The 20,941-nt window shown below is 45.8% G+C and overlaps 3 protein-coding genes across 4 annotated transcripts; all 3 read right to left on the reverse strand.

Moving 5' to 3' along the window:
• Positions 1 to 4,818: 4,818 nt before the first annotated feature.
• On the reverse strand, positions 4,819 to 8,552 carry zdhhc23a (zDHHC palmitoyltransferase 23a). The gene is made up of 5 exons (XM_086131022.1): positions 8,137 to 8,552; positions 7,396 to 7,530; positions 6,436 to 7,032; positions 5,820 to 5,987; positions 4,819 to 5,288 (listed from the first exon to the last, which is right to left on the reverse strand). The coding sequence occupies exons 2-5, from the start codon at positions 7,512 to 7,514 to the stop codon at positions 5,015 to 5,017; spliced, it is 1,158 nt and encodes a 385-aa protein (XP_085987148.1). The 5' UTR covers positions 7,515 to 7,530; positions 8,137 to 8,552; the 3' UTR covers positions 4,819 to 5,014.
• A 1,596-nt stretch (positions 8,553 to 10,148) lies between these two features.
• LOC147193916 (V-type proton ATPase catalytic subunit A-like) lies at positions 10,149 to 14,612 on the reverse strand. The gene is made up of 15 exons (XM_086131489.1): positions 14,425 to 14,612; positions 13,889 to 13,986; positions 13,538 to 13,666; positions 13,150 to 13,364; positions 12,886 to 13,023; positions 12,644 to 12,795; positions 12,401 to 12,563; positions 12,206 to 12,314; positions 12,011 to 12,133; positions 11,810 to 11,924; positions 11,661 to 11,724; positions 11,370 to 11,573; positions 11,131 to 11,225; positions 10,878 to 11,049; positions 10,149 to 10,753 (listed from the first exon to the last, which is right to left on the reverse strand). The coding sequence occupies exons 2-15, from the start codon at positions 13,968 to 13,970 to the stop codon at positions 10,661 to 10,663; spliced, it is 1,854 nt and encodes a 617-aa protein (XP_085987615.1). The 5' UTR covers positions 13,971 to 13,986; positions 14,425 to 14,612; the 3' UTR covers positions 10,149 to 10,660.
• Positions 14,613 to 15,074: 462 nt separating this feature from the next.
• LOC147193917 (actin-binding protein WASF3-like) lies at positions 15,075 to 20,118 on the reverse strand. Of its 2 annotated transcripts, none has more exons than XM_086131940.1 (9): positions 19,932 to 20,118; positions 18,846 to 19,004; positions 18,182 to 18,316; positions 17,902 to 18,055; positions 17,309 to 17,426; positions 17,016 to 17,200; positions 16,427 to 16,630; positions 16,022 to 16,314; positions 15,075 to 15,943 (listed from the first exon to the last, which is right to left on the reverse strand). In XM_086131940.1, the coding sequence occupies exons 2-9, from the start codon at positions 18,976 to 18,978 to the stop codon at positions 15,786 to 15,788; spliced, it is 1,380 nt and encodes a 459-aa protein (XP_085988066.1). In that variant the 5' UTR covers positions 18,979 to 19,004; positions 19,932 to 20,118; the 3' UTR covers positions 15,075 to 15,785. The 2 variants fall into 2 exon arrangements, with proteins under 2 accessions (XP_085988066.1, XP_085988065.1); XM_086131939.1 differs by having other exon boundaries at positions 18,846 to 19,008.
• Between the last annotated feature and the right edge of the window lie 823 nt (positions 20,119 to 20,941).

Consider the following 20,941-nt stretch of genomic DNA (forward strand, 5'->3'; position numbering starts at 1 on the left):
TCTTTATATAGTGCAGGGCTCACTTTCTCTCCCCCGCAAGCACACTCTTACACAAAATGATAGCTGGGATGAGTCCAAACATGTTGGCGCAACCACACGTTATACCCTACTGCGCTTAGAATTCAGCATAATGTACTTAAGAGTAACATGAGTGTTCGTCCAATGTGTCACATTGCATATTTCATAATAATAAGAGTTAGTTGGACTAAATACGGAGAACAAAACGGCGGCTCCTCTCTGGTGTATTCCACAGCAGAGAGCGCAGAATTAAATTCAACTGTCAGCAGTTACAACACAAACAACTCGACACATGAGAAACCGCATTCTCATGTGCTACTCTGGCAATGCTTTTGCCACCGCATTCAGCCTGATATTGCACCGATTTTTGAAGTTGACTTTAAAACAATGCATCATGATGCAAATCTCACCGTAAACAAGCACATTTCTTTTGAGTTTAAAGTTCCAAAAACGTTTTGCCAGAGTGCTCCAAAATCATTTACAGAAGTCTAGATTGACTGTAAACTGCAGGTAGGCTTTAGAATGGCAAAAGTGAGTGTCGACTGAGTGATTTTAACTATATCCTATAAGCGCTGCACTATGGTAAAGCAAACATAAGGCCAAGGCGCTTTCCTCATCCTAGGAGGATCTTTGCACAGAATCCACGCATACCGTGCCAGTTAAAACAGGTAAACCATTAACCCTGAGGGCAAATGTAATTAATGTAAAGTCACGTTTTGCAGTATATTTTCACACTCACACTTGATTGTCATTTAGTTTCAGTGTGAGTAAGTTCAGGAAGCTAACTTGGAATTTCTTACTCTGGTTTCCCTTGCCCGGACGCGGGTCACCGGGGCCCCCCTCTGGAGCCAGGCCTGGAGGTGGGGCTCGTTGGCGAGCGCCTGGTGGCCGGGCCTACACCCATGGGGCCCGGCCGGGCTCAGCCCGAAGAGGCAACGTGGGTCCTCCTTCTCATGGTCTCACCACCCGTGGGAGGGGTCAAAGGGGTCGGGTGCAATGCGAGCTGGGCGGCAGCCAAAGGCGGGGACCCTGGCGGTCCGATCCTCGGCTGCAGAAGCTAGCTCTTGGGACATGGAATGTCACCTCTCTGGCAGGGAAGGAGCCCGAGCTGGTGTGTGAGGTAGAGAAGTTCCGACTGGATATAGTCGGACTTGCCTCCACACACAGCCTGGGTTCTGGTACTAGTTCTCTCGAGAGGGGTTGGACTCTCTTCCACTCTGGAGTTGCTCATGGTGAGAGGCGCAGAGCAGGTGTGGGCATACTCATTGCACCCCGGCTCAGTGCCTGTACATTGGGGTTCACACCGGTAGACGAGAGGGTTGCTTCCCTCCGCCTTCGGGTGGGGGGACGGGTCCTGACTGTTGTTTGTGCATATGCACCAAACGGCAGCTCAGCATACCCACCCTTTTTGGAGTCCTTGGAGGGTGTGCTGGAGAGTACTCCTGCTGGGGACTCCCTTGTTCTGCTGGGGGACTTCAATGCTCACGTGGGCAATGACAGTGTGACCTGGAGGGGCGTGATTGGGAGGAACGGCCCCCCCGATCAGAACTCGAGTGGTGTTTTGTTATTGGACTTCTGTGCTCGTCACGGACTGTCCATAACGAACACCTTGTTCAAACATAAGGGTGTCCATATGTGCACTTGGCACCAGGACACCCTGGGCCGTAGTTCGATGATCGACCTTGTGGTTGTATCATCGGATTTGCGGCCGCATGTTTTGGACACTCGGGTGAAGAGAGGGGCGGAGCTGTCAACTGATCACCACCTGGTGGTGAGTAGGCTCCGATGGTGGGGAAAGATGCCGGTCCGTCCTGGCAGACCCAAACGTATTGTGAGGGTTTGTTGGGAGCGTCTGGCGGAATCCCCTGTCAGAAGGAGTTTCAACTCCCACCTCCGACAGAGCTTTTCCCATGTTCCGGGGGAGACGGGGGACATTGAGTCCGAGTGGACCATGTTCCGTGCCTCTATTGTTGAGGCGGCCAATCTGAGTTGTGGCCGTAAAGTGGTTGGTGCCTGTCGTGGCGGCAACCCTCGTACTCGCTGGTGGACACCAGCAGTAAGGGATGCCGTCAAGCTGAAGAAGGAGTCCTATCGAGCCTTTATGGCCTGTGGGACCCCAGAGGCAGCTGACGGGTATCGACTGGCCAAGCGGAACGCAGCTTCGGTGGTCGCCGAGGCAAAAACCCGAGCGTGGGAAGAGTTCGGTGAGGCCATGGAAGCCGACTTCCGGACGGCTTCGAGGAAATTCTGGTCCACCATCCGACGTCTCAGGAGGGGGAAGCAGTGCACCACTAACACTGTGTACAGTGGGGATGGGGCACTGCTGACTTCGACTCGGGACGTTGTGAACCGGTGGGCAGAGTACTTCGAAGACCTCCTCAACTCCACCAACACGTCTTCCTTGGAGGAAGCAGAGTCTGAGGACCCTGAGGTGGGCTCTCCTATCTCTGTGGTTGAAGTCACCGATGTGGTTAAAAAGCTCCTCGGTGGCAGGGCCCCAGGGGTGGATGAGATCCGCCCGGAGTTCCTCAGGGCTCTGGATGTTGTGGGGCTGTCCTGGTTGACACGCCTCTGCAACATCGCGTGGTCAACGGGGAGAGTGCCTCTGGATTGGCAGACCGGGGTGGTAGTCCCTCTTTTTAAAAGGGGGGACCGGAGGGTGTGTTCCAACTACAGAGGGATCACACTCCTCAGCCTCCCTGGTAAGGTCTATTCAGGGGTGCTGGAGAGGAGGGTCCGTCAGGAAGTCGAGCCTCAGATTGAGGAGGAGCAGTGTGGTTTTCGTCCCGGCCGTGGAACAGTGGACCAGCTCTACACCCTTAGCAGGGTCCTCGAGGGTATGTGGGAATTCGCCCAACCAGTCTACATGTGTTTTGTGGACTTGGAGAAGGCGTTTGACCGTGTCCCTCGGGGAGTTCTGTGGGGGGTGCTTCGTGGGTATGGGGTACCGAACCCCCTGATACGGGCTATTCGGTCACTATACCACCGATGTCAGAGTTTGGTTCGCATTGCCGGCAGTAAGTCGGAATCGTTTCCAGTGAGGGTAGGACTCCGCCAAGGCTGCCCTTTGTCGCCGATTCTGTTCATAATCTTTATGGACAGAATTTCTAGGCGCAGCCGAAGCGTTGAGGGCGTCCGTTTTGGTGGCCTCAGTATTGCATCCCTGCTTTTTGCAGATGATGTGGTGCTGTTGGCTCCTTCAAACGGGGCTCTCCAACTCTCACTGGAGCGTTTCGCAGCCGAGTGTGAAGCGGTTGGGATGAAAATCAGCACCTCCAAATCTGAAACCATGGTCCTCAGTCGGAAAAGGGTGGAGTGCCCCCTCCGGGTCGGGGGAGAGATCTTGCCCCAAGTGGAGGAGTTTAAGTATCTTGGGGTCTTGTTCACGAGTGAGGGCAGGAGGGAGCGAGAGATCGACAGGCGGATCGGTGCAGCGTCTGCTGTGATGCGGACGTTGTATCGGTCTGTCGTGGTGAAGAAGGAGCTGAGCCGAAGGGCGAAGCTCTCAATTTACCGGTCGATCTACGTTCCAACCCTCATCTATGGTCACGAGCTATGGGTCGTGACCGAAAGAACGAGATCCCGGATACAAGCGGCCGAAATGAGTTTTCTCCGCAGGGTGTCCGGGCTCTCCCTTAGAGATAAGGTGAGAAGCTCGGTCATCCGGGAGGGGCTCAGAGTCGAGCCGCTTCTCCTCCACATCGAGAGGAGCCAGATGAGGTGGCTTGGGCATCTGATTCGGATGCCTCCTGAACGCCTCCCTGGTGAGGTGTTCCGGGCATGTCCCACTGGGAGGAGACCCCGAGGAAGAGCCAGGACACGCTGGAGTGACTATGTCACCCAGCTGGCCTGGGAACGCCTCGGGATCCCCCGGGGAGAGCTGGAAGAAGTAGCTAGGGAGAGGGAAGTCTGGGCTTCCCTGCTAAAGCTGTTGCCCCCGCGACCCGGCCCCGGATAAGCGGTAGAAGATGGATGGATGGATGGATGGTTTATTACCTGGGAATGATTTAAAGGCCCAATTTAATGGAAATTTACACACTGATAGAACCACGTGCAGCTCAAGGTGGAAAACGTGTGCTTTGGGCGAAACAGAAAGTCTCAATACAAACACTTGTGGCTCCTAAACTTTTTTTGAAACGAAATCATGAACATAAAAGTAACGCATCATTCACAGCGTCCAATCAGATTGTGCAATTAAGTCAAAGCAAAAACTACCATCAGTTGAACACTGCCCTCTATAGGCTGATTATAGATACTTCATTTACAATAAGACGAATTATTTTCAGTCTCCGGTTTGTAATAAACAGTATTAGAAAATATAATATTCCAAAACATTTTGTGTATATTCTCCTATCGGTCCCCTTGTAAAGCACGAGTGAAGTGATAAATCTGAAACTCACACTCCCAGGCCAAAACATAAAGGATGTCTGAGATCCAATACTGTCAATAGTGTTTGACAATATATGAACTGCACATCATCCAGAGAGGTTTTTCTGGTCTGTACCCCCCCCCCCCCCCAACCTCCCTCTCTTGTACATCAGCCAAACTATGACCATTTAACTCAAGAAGCCTACATTCATTCACTTGGTGATAAAAAAAGGGGGATGCATTGATGGCAAAAAGCGTGCATTGACTTGGGCATTACATGAAGACAACCTATTGATTTAAACAGCTTGCTCCACCCACCGTATGCATTATGAAAAGGTGAAAGAGCACATTAAATATGGTACTCACAATGGTCAGACCTTCATTAACATATTAATAATTTAAAGTACATATTTACGCCATGACTGCAAAAACAGTCGTCAGAGAGCTTTTTATTTTGCACACATTAAGTACATGGGCAGTCTCGGTTCAATCAGGAAGGCATATAAGATCCATATTTTGTTTGAGACGTCCAGTATCCATCAACAACAAAACAGAAAGCGCCATTTCCCATTTTAGAAATACATGAGCTCCACTCTGAGAATGTTGAGCTGCATCCAAGGATGCGAAACTAGACCAAGTCGGGGGCGCCGGATCGAGGACATGTCGAGGCATCAGCCATAGTGAGGAAGTCAACCCAGTTCTGGTAGAAGCCTCGCGAATACGTTCCCGTGGCGACGGCGAGCCCCCACAGGCGACTTTGGCCCGTTTTATTCCTCAGGGCCAGCTGGGCCTCCCGCTCAGTCACGTTGAAGCTGATATTCACCATCTGTGCCACCAGTAGGTACAGCAGCCCCCCAGTGACGATGACGCTGTACCAGGCACAGGTGAAGCAGAGCGCTGAGCTACAACATACCGACAGAGAGGGACATAAAATTGTGCTGCGGTTAAAAATAGTGGCACCCATATGCATTACATCATCAGAGAAACTCTCATTCCTTCTCGGGCACATGCGGAGACGTTTTCGGAAGCAGGTGCTAATGGCAAAAAAAGGGATCACGTCGCCAAAATTATTCTTAAAATGTATTGGGGGAAAAAAACCCAGTTATGTATTTTTAGCTGATCTTTTTAGTCAATAAAACAAACTGAGATGTCATGGTTGCATAAGTGCACACACCCTCTTCTACATGGTGATGTGGCCATCTTATGAATGAACCAATTACGTCCAAACTCGTATTTAGTGGCGGTTCTGCACACACGTGCCAGCATTTAAAGTGCCTCTGTAACCCTAAGTATATTAAAGTGGGTGGATAAGTACAATTCTCCTGAAGGTGCACGGTATATTCTGGAGTCAGGTGTTTGGGATGAGGACAATCGCTCCCGCTACAAACAATCGGTTGACTTGTTCACTTCGAGTTTGGTTTTGGCGTTCATACCTGGACTGAGAGTAGACGCTCGGGCAGTAGAAGAGCGCGCTGACTAGATACTGTTGAGGACACAGGCTGCGCAGCACCAAAGTGATCCCGTACAACGATGTTAGCAGAAACACGCACAGGGTCAACAGGAAGCTGCGGTGGTTACCTTGCCCTACACAACTGTTTATCCTACAACATAGTGCACACACATTGACGTTTCGCATTAAAACCTTGTGTGGTAGGCGCCAACATTTAAGGGCTCAGATAAAGTTTAAATGTGTCAAAAGCTTGAAAGGCAAAGCTTTGATTCATTATAGTATACTACATTTAATACATCTAAAATTTTCAAGAAGCAAAATGTGTTGTCGGTAAAATATACTGTCAAATAGACTTGCATCAATAAAAAGTGCTTAAAATGATAACTTCTTTCATGAGAAATCTATCGCTTATTGGACTGAACAGGTTACTTGGTAAGTGGAGAAATAAAGTAAAGTTGTGCTCGCTGTGCTATTGCAAAAGAATATGGTCAGTTTATTGTGCAACACAAATGTTTTGCATGCGCTTGAATTCGACTGGAGAAGAATTGTTGGAATCTTGGTTCATATTAGTTTTCTATTGGAAATTGAAAGTCACACACCAGACACAGTGGTGGTCCAGGCGTTGAACACAAACGCCACACGTTCCACAATGTCCCGCCCGCGGAGGTCGTGCAATTTTGCACACAGGACACCTGCTCCATTTATCACTTGGTCTCGGTCCTGAGAAAGACGACGATGCCTCTGTCTGGACGGACTCAATGAGACCTGGTGAACCCTTGCCGTCCACCTCACGTGCTGCAGTACTAACAAATCCCGGGCTCCTCTTGGTCCGAACCAGAGACGCAATAGTGAAAATCATCCCCGTGGTCACGGTACAGAGCTGCAAACGACTCACGTCCCCGCGAGGTACAATCTCAGTGATGAAGAGATAGTACATGTAGGCCAGAGAGTAGAGCGCCAGTGTGAGGAAGAAAAGCGTACGTCTCTTTCTCTTGTGAGTGGCATAGTAGAGCCAGAGCACCAACCCGGGCAGAGCTGTCAAGATCATGATACCCAGCAGGTAGTGCAGCGCCGCGACACGCATCAGCAGAGGCAGTAAAACCAGCGCAGGGACCAGGGAGATCTCCAAGTTGTCAATCAAGGCCCCCAGTAGAAATGTATGACATCCACTCTTTGGTGCCTTGTCCCTCAGCCATCTACATCAGATAGGGACAGACGAAGCAGTGGATGTGGAGTCATATGTTAGCGAGATGAGTGTTTGCATGGACAGAAACATGAATGGAAAGAGAAATGGGACAGAGAATGGATGGCTGGACGAACGGATGACAGACAAATGGGCATACAAAGAGAGGAGGGCACCAGTGGGTGGATGGATAGACGGATGTTGGCTGGATAAAAGGACTGATGGGTGTTGAATGGATGGATAAGTAGATGATCGATGGAGATGACGAATGAATGTTGGTGATCAGATAGATCTTAAGATTGCATTCACAAAATGTAGTATCTATCCATAAATGTCATCACATTGTTGGATATAATGTTTAGGTAGACCGCCGTACCTGTTGAAGGCCTCATCCAGATCCTCACAGTCACAGCAACAGCCGTACTGGTATACGTCGCATTCACAGCAACACATCGGATCATCCGGTTCTGGCGGTTTTAACTTTTCCCATTTCATCGCGGCTTACGTTGACCTACACACGCACAAACACAACCCCCAAATCTTTCACTTGAGGACATTTATTTGTAATCACATTCTTGAGAGTGTATTTAGCATTCCCGTATTACAAAGTACATTATATTGCAGCCTAATTTATTGGAGTCCCACAGGGTGTCTAAAAAAAAATTAATAACTTCTATTATCAGCCTTTGGGGCTTTCAACGTAATTTGTTGAAACAAGGCCACTGTGTCCATAGAGACAAACTCTCTGGGCCTATCGGGTCCTCAATACGCAGCTGTATTGCAACTTGAGCTATTGTCCAACGACTAATTTATTCTTGCATATTTCATATCATTCAACATGAATGTAAAATATGATCACCTTGAAATGTGTCAATCGAAATGAGCATTCGTATCTTAGTATCGGCAGACGTTTTGATACCACTCTTGTATTAATTAGCCAGTGCTGGTATTGTGGCCGCGCGGTGTATTCATGATCTAATCAAGTTTGCGCGCAACACAGATACGTTTTTTAAAAAATTGTAATTATTATTACCTATGCAGGTTTACAGATTATTCCTCTATTTCTGTTTGTCCACCTGCAAAGCCAGGATAAACATATTATCAATTTTTAACTTACCTTTTATCTCCACACAGAAAATCAGAGCAGAAAGATGAGCAGAAAGGTCTCTCGACTAAAGCTTCAGCTCTTGAATGAGTAAATGAAGTGCCGCTGGTTTGTGGTTAAAAAAAGAAAAGATAAAAAAAAATTGAAAAATTGTCACGTCTCTGCTGTGGTACCTCTGTGTCAAAGCAATGAGATGGTTGCCATTTCTAGCATTCCTCGGGGGTACAAGCATCACAAATGTCCTTGCTTCTTCACATAGGCAACGAAAAATGATATTTGAGCATATTTAACAAAGTTTTGCCGTAGTCACCCTTTCGGGTCTGAATTAAAAACTTTGATTGTCTGCGGGAGCCGTGTTGTCGAGATGGTCAGCAGCCTTGGTAGATCCGCACTGTAGGACAAAGCCGCATAAGATTAGCGACATGACAAGCCGGGTAGTAGATGGACGTAGAGTGAAGTGGAGTGGAGCGATGTGATGTGATGTGATGATCCACAGGGCAGCTCCACCCTCTGGGATCACATTTCCTCCCCAACACAAGCAACCTGACCGCTTACTCACAGAAAACTCTGGAAGACTTTGTTTGTGCCGACTCCACTTGTTCTGATATTTACGTTTTTGCGTTCCACTTTGTGTAATGTCGTAATCGACAATATTGTCAGGGCCATAAACTAATTCTTTTACAGCGTCTATTAGAAAACACGTGTACAACAAACAAAATATATCGTTTTTTAAAGTGGCAGGTTTATAGTGTGAACTTCCCTTACAGAAAACTTTTTTTTGTATTTTGTAGCATTTTTTTCCTGTGATTTATTAATTGGATGGGAAAGACATTAAAAGAAAGTCAGACAAAGCCTTTGAGAACAGCTGAACTTTATTCTGACTTAATCAGAGACTATTTAAATGGCAGTCATGCGTACTGACTCCTATTCAACATGAGTTTGAATGTGATTAGTTAGCTCTGAACACAGCCGCATCCCAATTTAAAGATGATTGTGCACTGCTTTTTTTTTAAACTTCCCCCCTTGAAAAAAAATTCACATTTTTTTCATATTACATTCGAACAAGGACGTGTCAACTTTTCATATCCACTCTGTGTGACAGTGTTGATGATCCACTAAAAACGCAATGGAACCTCCAAAGTTGAACACACCTACTTACCTTCAGTGAAACTAAGTCAAAGCAAAGTTGCTTACCAATTGAAGACACACACAATAAGGAAAGGAACAGTGCACAGTCTGGTGGCACGGTTTCAAAGTGGTTAGCGCGGCCACCTCACAGTTCTGAGGTCGGGCGTCAAGTCCTGGTTCTGGCGTTCCTGTGTGGAGTTGACATGATGTTCTTGCGCCTGCGTGGGTGAATGAGCGTAAATGTTTATGTGCGCCTTGCATTTTAATAGACTCCAGCTCACCTCTGACCCCGATGAGGATAAGCGGAAATGGATGGATGGCAATCCACGATTTACTAGCAATCTGCTATGGACTGTAAGTTGCATTTAGGTGATGTCAGGACAGCAACTGCAATAGAGCGAATACCAGGACACGCCCTCTTTTTTTTTTTTTCTTTCAATGTATCACTAAATATCAGAACAGAATATCTAAAACGGGGCCACGTGCATTACGAGATGAAGGCCCGAGTCTTGAGGTCACTGAAACCTTTTTAACGTCCTTGAGTGTGAGTCTGGATGGTCTCAATCAATGCGGCGCAAAGCCGCTGCTCTAGCTCCTGTGGCTTTGTGCCTCCATTAGTCTTGATGGAGGCCGGAACTGGAGATACGCAGGCCGCCTCTAATCTATTTTGAAGGAATTACTGCCGCAATTTGAACAAGCGAGTGTGTGACGAGTGCATGAGCGCACCACAAAGATGTACGGTATGCAAGGAGTCGGGGTGGTGCGAGGGTCTTGTAAAAACTGTGACCTCATCACTTTGGAGAATGGCTCTGGGTCTTCATTATTATATAGGGTCAAGGAGTCCTACTTTTTTGGAAAAAAAAAAGTCGGCAACAAATGAATCAAACTCGACAGAATGTATTGCCCAGTTCTTTTATTTCATGAGACGCACTTGACTTTACACAGACATCTGTTTTGCTACAGCACAATTCCTAATACACTCTTTCATTCACATTTTACACATAATATCAAGTATATAGTCCACAAAATCACATTGTCATCAGACTTTGGAGGTTAAGAGGTGGAAGATCGGTCCGCTTTCCCTCCAGACAACACTTATGTCCCTTAAGTCATGTGCGTGTTCCCAGTAAATTCCCTCTTCTTTGCAGCAGCACTTGACTGTTTTGAACTGAAACATAGCGATGGATAAATAAATATGTACTGACTGGCCCTTTATACAGTCGAGGTAAATCAAAAGAATGAAATGTAAAACGTGCGCACATAATGGAATGCTTACACAGGAGAGGTAAACACAAAGGAGTTTACGTGACATTCAGAAATAGGACCGTTTAATCTGCACTAGACTGCACCACCAAAAATGGGGTTGAGAAATTGGGGGGGGGGGGGGGGGGCTTGAGGGTTGAAAAACTCATTCCTCCAAGGTCCGGAACGCATTCTGCATGTCCTCTAGCAGTTGTGCGTAGTCTGCTTTTATCTTCGCTTCACCATCCTTGACTGGGTCCTGAGGTGTCCATTGTTGAGGGAGAGGAATACAAAAAGTAGAAGTGCATTCCAATCAATGTAAATATCGTGGAATATGGTCTCTTTCTCCCGCCATTTTGCTGTGTCGATACAATAAGCCGTACCTTAAACTTCATAGAGCTGATCTTGTACAAGATCTCGCCCAGGTGCTCCCTGATCATGGCCCAGGTGATTTTGTTGTCGCTCTGAGCCGTGGACTCGACGGCGTGCCGCGACATGTCGTAAAAGGCGATCATGTTTGAGAGGATGCCGACCGTTTTGTAAAAGGGGCAGAACCTGTTGGTGGGGGCGGGAGGAGGGAAGTGTGAGATGAAGACCGAAACCTTAATATGAGGCATGCGATGCTTTTGTCTCCACCTGTCGTAAGGCGTGTAACCGTTCTGCTGCAGGAAGTCATCTTTAATGAGCTTCGCGACTTCCAGCGTGATCTTGTCTGTCTCGGCCAGAGAAGCCTGGGGACAAAACGTAACCCAAGATGGCGCGAGTCATTTTTTCTTGTCATCTGTGGGGCCTCTCACTTTCTCGAAACCTGTTGATACTTTAAAAATGATGTGTGTATGTCTCTCTTCAGCTTTCAAAATCATCTTTTTCCTCACCTTTCCTACAAGCTGCACTATCTCAGCCAGGTCTTCCTCCTCCTGGAGAATCTCCTTGGCTTTCGTCCGAAGAGGCACAAACTCAGGAAAGTGTTTATCGTAGTATTCATCCAGCGCCCGGGTGTACTTGCTGTAGCTAATCAGCCAGTTCACGGATGGGAAGTGTTTCCTCTGAGCCAACTTCTTGTCCAGTCCCCAGAACACCTGCAAGGGCGCAAATGCAAGTGAGTGTCATCGTCGAGAACTGTGTCTTGTGAATAAGTGCATAGTGAACTACTAGCCACCACTTGCCTGGACTATGCCCAATGTAGCTGATGTGACGGGATCTGAGAAGTCTCCACCGGGGGGTGACACACTAGAAAAGGGAACCTGCTAATTAATCATGTGTCGCATCATAAGACTTATTTATTTGCATCTTTTGAAAATGAAAGTCAACTTACGCTCCTACGATGCTGACACTGCCTTCTCGCTCGGGGTTCCCCAGACACTTGACGCGTCCCGCTCGCTCGTAGAAGGAGGCGAGCCTGGCGCCCAGGTAGGCCGGGTATCCGCTGTCTACACACATGATGACACCCAAGTCGCCGCTCACAAACGGGCATCTCCTCTCTCGTCCGTGTTTGTGACATATAACGTGAACTCACCGGCGGGCATTTCGGCTAATCGGCCAGAGATTTCTCTCAGAGCTTCGGCCCATCGCGACGTCGAGTCGGCCATCATGCTCACGTTGTAACCCATATCCCTGAAGTATTCAGACAGTGTGATTCCTGCCCAAGTGATCAGGAAATAAACATGAGCACCGAAGACAGTCGTGGACGACGACAATTTTATTTTGGCACCTGTGTAAATCGAAGCCTCTCTGGCAGCCACGGGCATGTTGGATGTGTTGGCAACAAGTGCCGTTCGCTTCATGATGCTCTCAACTTTGCCGCCAACTTCCATTGTGAGCTGTTGGGCAGGATCGGTACAAATATTGTGATGGCTTGAGTTACAAATTCAGTTTGAATTAAATCAATTTGCGGTCTCGCACCAACCTCTGGGAAATCTCGCAGCACCTCCGACATTTCATTCCCACGTTCTCCACAGCCAACGTAGATGATGACATCACTGTTGGAGTATTTGGACAAGGACTGGGAGATGACGGTCTTTCCACAGCCAAAGGCACCTGGTATAGCTGTGGTGCCGCCTTGCACGCAGCTGTTAAGTGGAACAGGCACATTAGTTTTATATGTTTAGCACAAAAGCAAAATGTTTGCTTCTTGTTGAAAAAGCCTCACGGGAAAAGTGCATCCAAGACTCTCTGACCAGTGAGCAGAGGATGATTGGCAGGCAGTTTTTCGGTGACTGGGCGGACCTGTCGCACCGGCCATACCTGCACCATGGTAAACTTCTCCTTGATGCCTTCAAAATCCAGTTCAAGAACCACATCCTGAACGCAAAAGTGACAAAAAAACTGTTGATAATTTCTAATCAAACACAAACGACAAAAGAACTTATGGAGGGGGAAAAAAAGACTTACAGAGACGTCGTAGTTTCCGGGCGGTGCCACGTAAGTGACTGTGCCCCTGCTGCGAGGCGGAAGCATCAGTTTGTGCTGTATCAAGGAGTTCTCAAACACCATGCCGTAGATGTCACCACCTGTAATGTGACTGCCAACCTACAAGAGGTGGCATGTAATTAATTCTATGCAGCTGGATCCGTCAATTTGTTGTACACACTATGTCCAGGGGTTATAACCTGCCTATATAGAAAATGGACCATCAACCTCCACCTGACAACATACCCGAAGACTTTGGCTTGGAGTAAACTCCCATTTGAGGTCTCTGTTCAAGGCGCCGATGTTCACTCCTCTTGGGATGTAGATGCTTTGTGTGAGGTCATTGATGTCTTTCAGTGGTCGCTGGATGCCGTCAAAGATGGAGCCCATGACTCCTGGTCCCAACTCCACAGAGAGGGGTTTACCTGTGCGAAGAACTGGGTCACCCACCGACACCCCAGCTGTGATGCACAGTCAAGGAAAGTGACTAACTGCTAAACCAGATGACAATATATACCAAATGAATATTTGACTTGTGAGAAATGTACATTTTACAGCTTTAGTAACATTTAATGAGAATGGCTTGCCAAGTGTTCCAGGGGAGCTATTAGGGTATACAGTATAAACAGGATACAAGTCTCCTCATAGACTTGGATGGTGGCCATGTCTCCTTCTAAACGGATGATCTCTCCCACCAGCTCACTGTGGCCGACACGGACCAGCTCGTACATGGCGGCTCCTGCCATAGCAGTAGCTGTCACCACTAGAGAAAAGAGAGCAAATATTTATGAGCAAACACAATGGCCAAGTATTTAAGATATAATATGGCACTTATGACATTAGGTTATGATTTAGGTTTAGCAATGGAGCATCTTAGATTTTGAATAACAAACAACAATAATAATAATAATAATAATAATACGAAAAGAACACTGAAATTAGATTGTGTTTTCAATCTATTTCCAAAAGGTAAACCAAACCACACCTGGTCCCGAAACTCCATGGACGTATCCAAACTGGCTTTCTCGCTCCGCATCCTGGATCTTTGGAAGCTTTGAGGTATCCATCGCGACAGTTCCTCTTCTGAAAGAGCCATTGAGACGTACGTTACAAACATGCTGTCAGGGCATATAAACAAGCGTAGAGACGTCAACATCTCGAATGTCCATAACAGGCCAGCTCACATGACCCAATGCCGCAGTATGAATGACAGCACAGGGTCAGTGGCAAACACAGATGGGGCTGCTAAACAGTCACTAGCGCTATTACGACCGTCACTTCTATTTTGTTTGTGGCGCTTTTGATTCCAAGTTCGGTATTGAGTATTTTTCGATGAAATCGTTAGTTGAGGTCAAGCTGATTCGTGTGCGGGTACAAGTCAGGTGACTGGCTTGCAACGACATGTTAACGTCATCATCCTCATCTTAAACACGAAAAACCGTCATCATTTCCGAAAAAAAGGGTCACGAGTGATAAAAACGAGTTGCTCAAAAGTCAGCTATGTAAAAAGTAATGTCCCACCTCGCAGAGAATTATAGTAATCCAAGTACAGTTATCCAGGTTTGTCACTCACGTATTGGCCGAAGAGAGAAGCTTAGCTATGCTAATCACCTGCCCAACACTAGACGGTGAAGAAACTGGAATAAAACGTCGCCATTGTGGCTCGGGCCGTTAGCTTCGGTGCCGAAGAATGAGTCATATCTTGGAACCAACATGGCGATGGGAGAGCGCCACAGATTCCATGTCATTGGTCGATGCGGTTATACGAGGCACGCTACTGACATCTATTGGACACAATTGATAGCTTCAGCTCAACTAACTACGAATAATTAGAATTCATTCTTTGATGATAAAATAAACACGTGATTCTAAACACGACTTAAACGTGGTACAGTATTTTGGCATTTAATTATTCACTGTTTATACGGTACTATATTCAAGTGCATTCCACTGCGGATCGTGACTGTCTTCCACAGAGCAGTTTTGATATCAAAGCCATTTCAAACGGACAATAATAATAGCTTGGATTTATATACTGCCTTTCCATGACACATACAGGTACATCTTTTTGACAGCTGTCCTACTCCATATCATTCAAAGGAGCAAGGATGCTTGGCTTGAATGCCCCTGCATAAAATGTAACATGTAATAAAAATGATAATACCGGTAATAAATGTTTTACTCTTGTGTATCTCAAGCATATTTCTTTATTGATCTTATTAAGTGATGATAATTCCAACCTGTGCTGCGACATAGAACTTTGTTCTTTACTGTGATGTAATAATAAGGGATGGGGAACAAGATATACAATAAAAATGAAAGGGATAAAAGATACGTAGATGGAGGTACAAGATAGGGAGACAGATGGTGAATTTTTAAAATAATACAATAATGCATAATAAATATAGACATATATTAGACATAAAACAATACATTATACCAAAAACCTGATTAAAAAGTGTAATTATAGCTGTCCCTATTCATGAATTTTCATGATCTTCCCTGCAGACATCTCCCAAGAAGCATGTGGGTTTTATTTGAGCGTCAGTGTTACCTGTGACTGTGCTTCACTAAAGTTTGATCAAAAACCGTACATGGCATGAAAGAACAAAAGAATAGGGGGGTGGGGGGGGGGGGTCATGGGTAAGATCGTATGCATGGATTGAAACGGTTGGCCTGAATTCAGGATGTGTGTCAGGAGACTGGTGCAAACGTCTTATTTTTTTTAATTAAGATCGTTATTTCTGCCAGTAAGGTCATGTTTTCATTGCTGTTTTTATCCAAAGAGGTGAGAACATGAGTCATGATATCATATTATCATTAATAAATACCCTCCTAATAGTCTTTGGTTGCACAGAATGTGAAATGAAACCACATTCTGGTCAGTCCGACCATTCGTTGTCGTCCAGCTCCGAGTCATCATCGGAGTCAGTGTACTCCACTGCAATGCGGCGCGACAGGATGGTGGCCACGTCATTCCCGACTGGGTCGCGCTTGTTCTGCAGCTCTTGCTGCTCTTGCACTTTTTTCAGCTGGATGCCTGTTGACCCCCAGCAAAATGTTAGAATGACATCACCAAATATAAATGTCATGAACATGGAGGCATATCAATACTCACCCATTCGGATTGCAGACAACAGATCGCTCCTCACATCTCTCACTGGTTTCATTTCAGCTATGATGCTTCCACTCAGTCCCGAAAGGTGTGATGGGACAGCTGGGGGAGGGAGAGGTGGCGGCGGTGGACCTGGTGGAGTAGCCACCCAAGGGCCTGGAGGAGGGACCGGTGGAAGTGGGTAACTTGGACCGACATGTGTTGTGTCTCCATTATGAGCTGCTGCGGGGGTGAAACCAAAGGCCGTCTGGGCTGACGGGATGGGTGGGCCTTGGGCAGGTGGAAGGTGGGCACAGCTGGTTGGCAATGAAAAGCAAAAGCATTATGTATCATTTTTTAAAACAACAACAAAAAAAATAGTCATTCCAGCTGTGATTACATAACACGTGGTTATCATCCCAAACATACTTGTAATCTGAAGGAGGTCGTATGGACCTATTCATCTTCTCTGCGGCCGAAGCTTCGACCGTTGTTATCTTATAGTTGACGTCAATGCTGTGGTATTCGTGCTCTGCTGATGGGGGGGAAGACTGCACGTTCCCATGCGACTTGATAAAGTTAGAAGCACTGTGGGCTGGCACGGGCGGGGTAGGATAGTCCGGAAGGTCAGGCCTAGAAGAACAAAACGAAAGCAAGACAGGCTTTGTGGTTTGAAAAAGTCAATTGCTGCTTTATGAATGTGGAACTCGGCTATTGTCACACGGTCGATTGGGAGAGTGAGCGAACAACTAATTGATTAGCAGTTCGACGCCACTGCCAACCACCACCACAAAAGCAATAATACACATTGTTAAATACCTCTCACACGGTGTCAATGAAAACTAAAATACGCCGTTAATGTCTGTGTGGTCAAGACAAAATGACTTTGGATCTCATTGCATTGTGTGAATTGCGTGGCACTGCTATTTTAACACTTTTGCCTCTGTGCTAGAGACAAACAACTGGGGATTCTGAGGTCACAAAATGGACTCCTCGATCACATTCCCTCGGCACAAACCTGCCCTCTGGGGAGAGTGAGCCCTCGGAAGACGCTCCTCGCCGCAGAGTTTGAGGGTGGCGGTGATCCGGTCGGAGCTCTTTGTCGAAAGCCATCATGTTCCATTCTTGTCTGCGGTTTCGAGCCTTCCTCACCTTCTTCACCTGGCGCTGGAGGGTGCTGTTTTCCACGCATCGCTTCTGCTCCTGAATGGAGGGTACATTCGTCAGCAAAGCCATTGGCATTGACACCTGCTAAGTAAGTTTCACCAATATTTGTTGTTTTTCGGAGAGGAGGAGTATTCATGCGCTCACCCTCTGCCTCCTCCTTTCTTTCCTCTTCTCCTCAGTGTCCTGCAGCATTTTCTCCTTCCACAGGTCAAAAAAGTAGGACGGGTCAGAGTAGAACCTCATGGCGTCACTGCCGTCCTCTCTGTTTAAAAAAAAAAAGAACGAAACCTTGTGTTTATCCTGTTTTGTTTCACTAGCTAACTCGATCAGTGTCTCCCAACCTTTAATGAGTCAAAATTCTACATTCCAAAAATCTTCTAGCATCGCCAAACTAAAATGTCATCAAATATATGATCAGTGAAATAATAATAATGACGAGCTTGTCTTAACTTACTAATTTATTTCGTATTAAATCAAATGATTCTGTTGTATGAATGGCAACAGATTGATGCAGAGATTATTTGCACCTTCTGCCATTCAGTGGAATAGCATTCAATTATTCTGCCGGTCACTACATGTTACTGGCATAGATAAATGAACAAAGATGCATTCTTCTTCGTAAATAAGCCATTTTTGGACCAATAAAGTGACATTGGATAATGCTCCCACGGCCTAGTAATGTCCTACAACGCAGTGATTGGGAATCACTAAACTAGACCATCATGCTTTTGACATACCGAAACGCAGTGAGATCTCGAAGAGGAGGTGGCTGGTCGCTGCTGTCGTACATATTAGTCAAAGAGGTCGGCGTGCTACCTTTAGACAACACCTGCTGGTCCTGAATAGTCGAGCTTTTGAACGCCTTCCTCAGGTTTATGGCCTGAAGAGAGACTGCAAAACAGTAAGAGGCATGCTAAAGATGTTATGAAGGGCTAAGAAGGGTGGACAACAAATTAGAAAACTTTTTTTGGTTAGTTTTTTTTTTTTTTAAACACGTTTGTTGTTTGTTCAACTGACCTTCTTCCACACTGGAGTCCAGCTGGGTGACCTTGATGGCCAAGCGGTCAATGCGGTCTTGGAGTGAGTTTGCGCGCACATAAAATATGTTGGCTTCATTGAAGAGATCACCGAATACATTTTCTGCATGTTTACCTGCAATTAACATTTTCCAGAATATCTGTCACGAGAGAGTGGCAAAAAAAAAAAAAAAAAACGGAATATGTGCAAAATAATAAATGACTAACTATGCTAGCGCGTCGGAATATAGGCTAAATGCTATTTCATCCAGTATCCATCAATTGTATTAGTCTACACTGACCGGGCATTTCAGTGACTGTGTGCCTTTCTAAATCCAATTAATCTGTTTGGATTACGGGAGCGCCACGTGATCCCTTCCCAAGCAAACATTAAGAATGGCAGAGATTATTACATGTTATTAGACAGGCTTTGTGTTGCCACCCACCCATTCTCCTTCTTATCTGCCTGTGCAAGCTCGGCAGCAAGGTCAAACCCCTCATAACTTCACTAAATCCCACCACAAACACACACACTGAGCATGTGTACGTATGTGTCAGAGGCTACAAGACAGATGTCCGAGGGTAAATTTGTTTCCAAAAATACCCTCATATAATTTTTTTTCTCTCTGAATGTCACAGTGCAGTAAGTTGTTGTTGGATCTTACTTAGACTACTGAGCTGACGGATGATGGCTGACAAGGTGTTGTTGTTCACACATTCCAGTTCACTATCAATCCTGTCGGGCACTACCGCTTGGCACAGGTGCCGAGGTTCAATGGTTCTCCTGACTAGAGGCATCACTCCTTCTCACATCCCTTCCACGGCTACCTACGGGCAGACAACATGACATTCACCCACAACTCCAAATCTAACGATAAGACCACTCCCAATGGCAGGAACAAAACCATACATTGACATAAAAAGACCTGATTATACCATCCCTAATAAACAAGAGGTTAAAAAAAGGGAAAACTCTCCAATAATTGACGAGGAAGTCACTTAATTTTGAAATCAAAACACATATATGATAATATGATTCAATATCCATACCACACTGGAAAAGACAGTCATCAGTGAGCTGTTGCAAAACACAATGTCACGCAAACTGCACGCTTGTAAGTTAAAGTGATGACATAATCATATTTATTGTCCTTGTATATTCTGTATTATACCTCTAAAATGGATGACCTCTATGATACAGGAGAAGTCACCGTTGCACGCCGGATTTCGAATGCATATTTACAGCATTATATTCATTGGTTCACTTTATTTAATGTCCATGTTGTTGCATGTGCATCCATCCATTTTCTACATGTATGTACAGACAAACATTCACTGTAACATTCACGTTCATGGAGATGATAAGAGTCTTTATTTAACAATTCCGCAATCGACCAAACATGGTAAAATTTGGACGAGTTTGGGGCCATACGTAGAAAAAAAATTCCTATATTTGTTACAAAGAATTATTGTACACACAATTCAAAATTTTTCTCTGGCTTTCATTTTTTAAATTTTATTTTTTACTGTGACCCACAATTCATTGCGTGGCGAGCAAATCAGTCCATTCGTGTTCAGGTGCGATACGCCAGAGCGTTTTGAAAATGACCGTGCAGCTCACAAATACCCGAGGTAACCTTTTTTCCAGTTCTCTTCACAAAAACATTCTCTGCGCGAAAATGTAACGGCGGGAGAGAGACAAACACATTTCTCTAAACGCCCCAAAATAGAAGAACAAAACAAACCCTTACCTACGTTGTTGTCATAATCGCGTCCATTGTTTTTTTTCCTCCGAAGGACGCGAACCGTGGATTCCGAGTGTCTTAATTAAGATAACGTTTAAAAAAACACTCACACTTTGATTTAACTCAAAACACCTCGCTGCTGTCGTGTGCCAGGTAGCTTCTGGAGACATACGTGCACGACGGAATGCACTGTGACAACATGACCCCTCAGTCTAAATCACAACGTGAGGGATTTAGTCAGCAGATTTACTTGTTCGACCAATCCCTTAGTGCCATGGTAGACCTCTGACATCCTGTGTGCTTTTTTTTCCCCGCCTCTCCAAGGCCCAATTAAGTTCGTACACCTATGTATGTATATACACAAAGTATGAGTGACGTCATCAGTTTGAATCAACATTTTTCACCATGAACAGGTGAACATTTAGCTTTCATTTGCCTCTCAATTGACGCATTACGTTGTATTTGTCATCTAATAATGAAAACGTGTTCCCCCAAATCGTCCCTGAAAATAAGACTGCAAAGTTCAAACGTATTCATTACAGTATGTAAAGTTTTGGTGGTCTAATCTTCATTCTTCCCTTCTCAGAGGTAGGGTTCACCTGTTGCGGTGAGAGAGCTCGTTTCACATTTACTTTTCATGTATTCACGCTAACTTTTGCCATTGATACATGCCCACTTCATTTTTTAACATTTGAAATGTTAAAACAAACACAAGAATTCCAGTCTGTTGGATAGCTCACTGTAGCTGCCCTGGATTAACAGTGAAAGGAGACACTCGGTATTTCATTTGAAAGCATCACGTACGCACAAGCGCGCACGCACGTACACACACATACACAACGCTCCTTTATCACAGATGGCATCATCTGGATTGTGGGAGGGAGCAGTGTAACCTAGATATATGGAGGCTTAAATCTTTATAAGTAGCACACCGTCACACTCTTCACCCTGCAAACTGCTTAGTCCATAAATACATTGTTTAATCCAACATTAAGGATGTTTGTTCACATTTCGCC

This window comes from Hippocampus guttulatus, chromosome 15 (genome assembly GCF_054856545.1).
Source record: "Hippocampus guttulatus isolate MCC_2025c chromosome 15, RoL_Hgut_1.0, whole genome shotgun sequence".
NCBI lineage: Eukaryota > Metazoa > Chordata > Actinopteri > Syngnathiformes > Syngnathidae > Hippocampus > Hippocampus guttulatus.

What these genes read in the sequence shown, in the direction of transcription:
- zdhhc23a (XM_086131022.1), bottom strand. Translation starts at nt 7,514, where the DNA reads ATGAAATGGGAAAAGTTAAAACCGCCAGAACCGGATGATCCGATGTGT. An exon ending in CTGGACCACCACTGTGTCTG is followed by an intron (nt 5,988 to 6,435) that starts GTGTGTGACTTT and finishes ACTATGTTGTAG; the next exon opens with GATAAACAGTTGTGTAGGGC. An exon ending in AGCGTCTACTCTCAGTCCAG is followed by an intron (nt 5,289 to 5,819) that starts GTATGAACGCCA and finishes GGTATGTTGTAG; the next exon opens with CTCAGCGCTCTGCTTCACCT.
- LOC147193916 (XM_086131489.1), bottom strand. Translation starts at nt 13,970, where the DNA reads ATGGATACCTCAAAGCTTCCAAAGATCCAGGATGCGGAGCGAGAAAGC. An exon ending in TGCTGCGAGATTTCCCAGAG is followed by an intron (nt 12,315 to 12,400) that starts GTTGGTGCGAGA and finishes CCTGCCCAACAG; the next exon opens with CTCACAATGGAAGTTGGCGG. An exon ending in CTACATTGGGCATAGTCCAG is followed by an intron (nt 11,574 to 11,660) that starts GCAAGTGGTGGC and finishes GCGCCCTTGCAG; the next exon opens with GTGTTCTGGGGACTGGACAA.
- LOC147193917 (XM_086131940.1), bottom strand. Translation starts at nt 18,978, where the DNA reads ATGCCTCTAGTCAGGAGAACCATTGAACCTCGGCACCTGTGCCAAGCG. An exon ending in CGAGATCTCACTGCGTTTCG is followed by an intron (nt 17,427 to 17,901) that starts GTATGTCAAAAG and finishes TTTTTTAAACAG; the next exon opens with AGAGGACGGCAGTGACGCCA. An exon ending in GTTGTCTGCAATCCGAATGG is followed by an intron (nt 15,944 to 16,021) that starts GTGAGTATTGAT and finishes GGGGGTCAACAG; the next exon opens with GCATCCAGCTGAAAAAAGTG.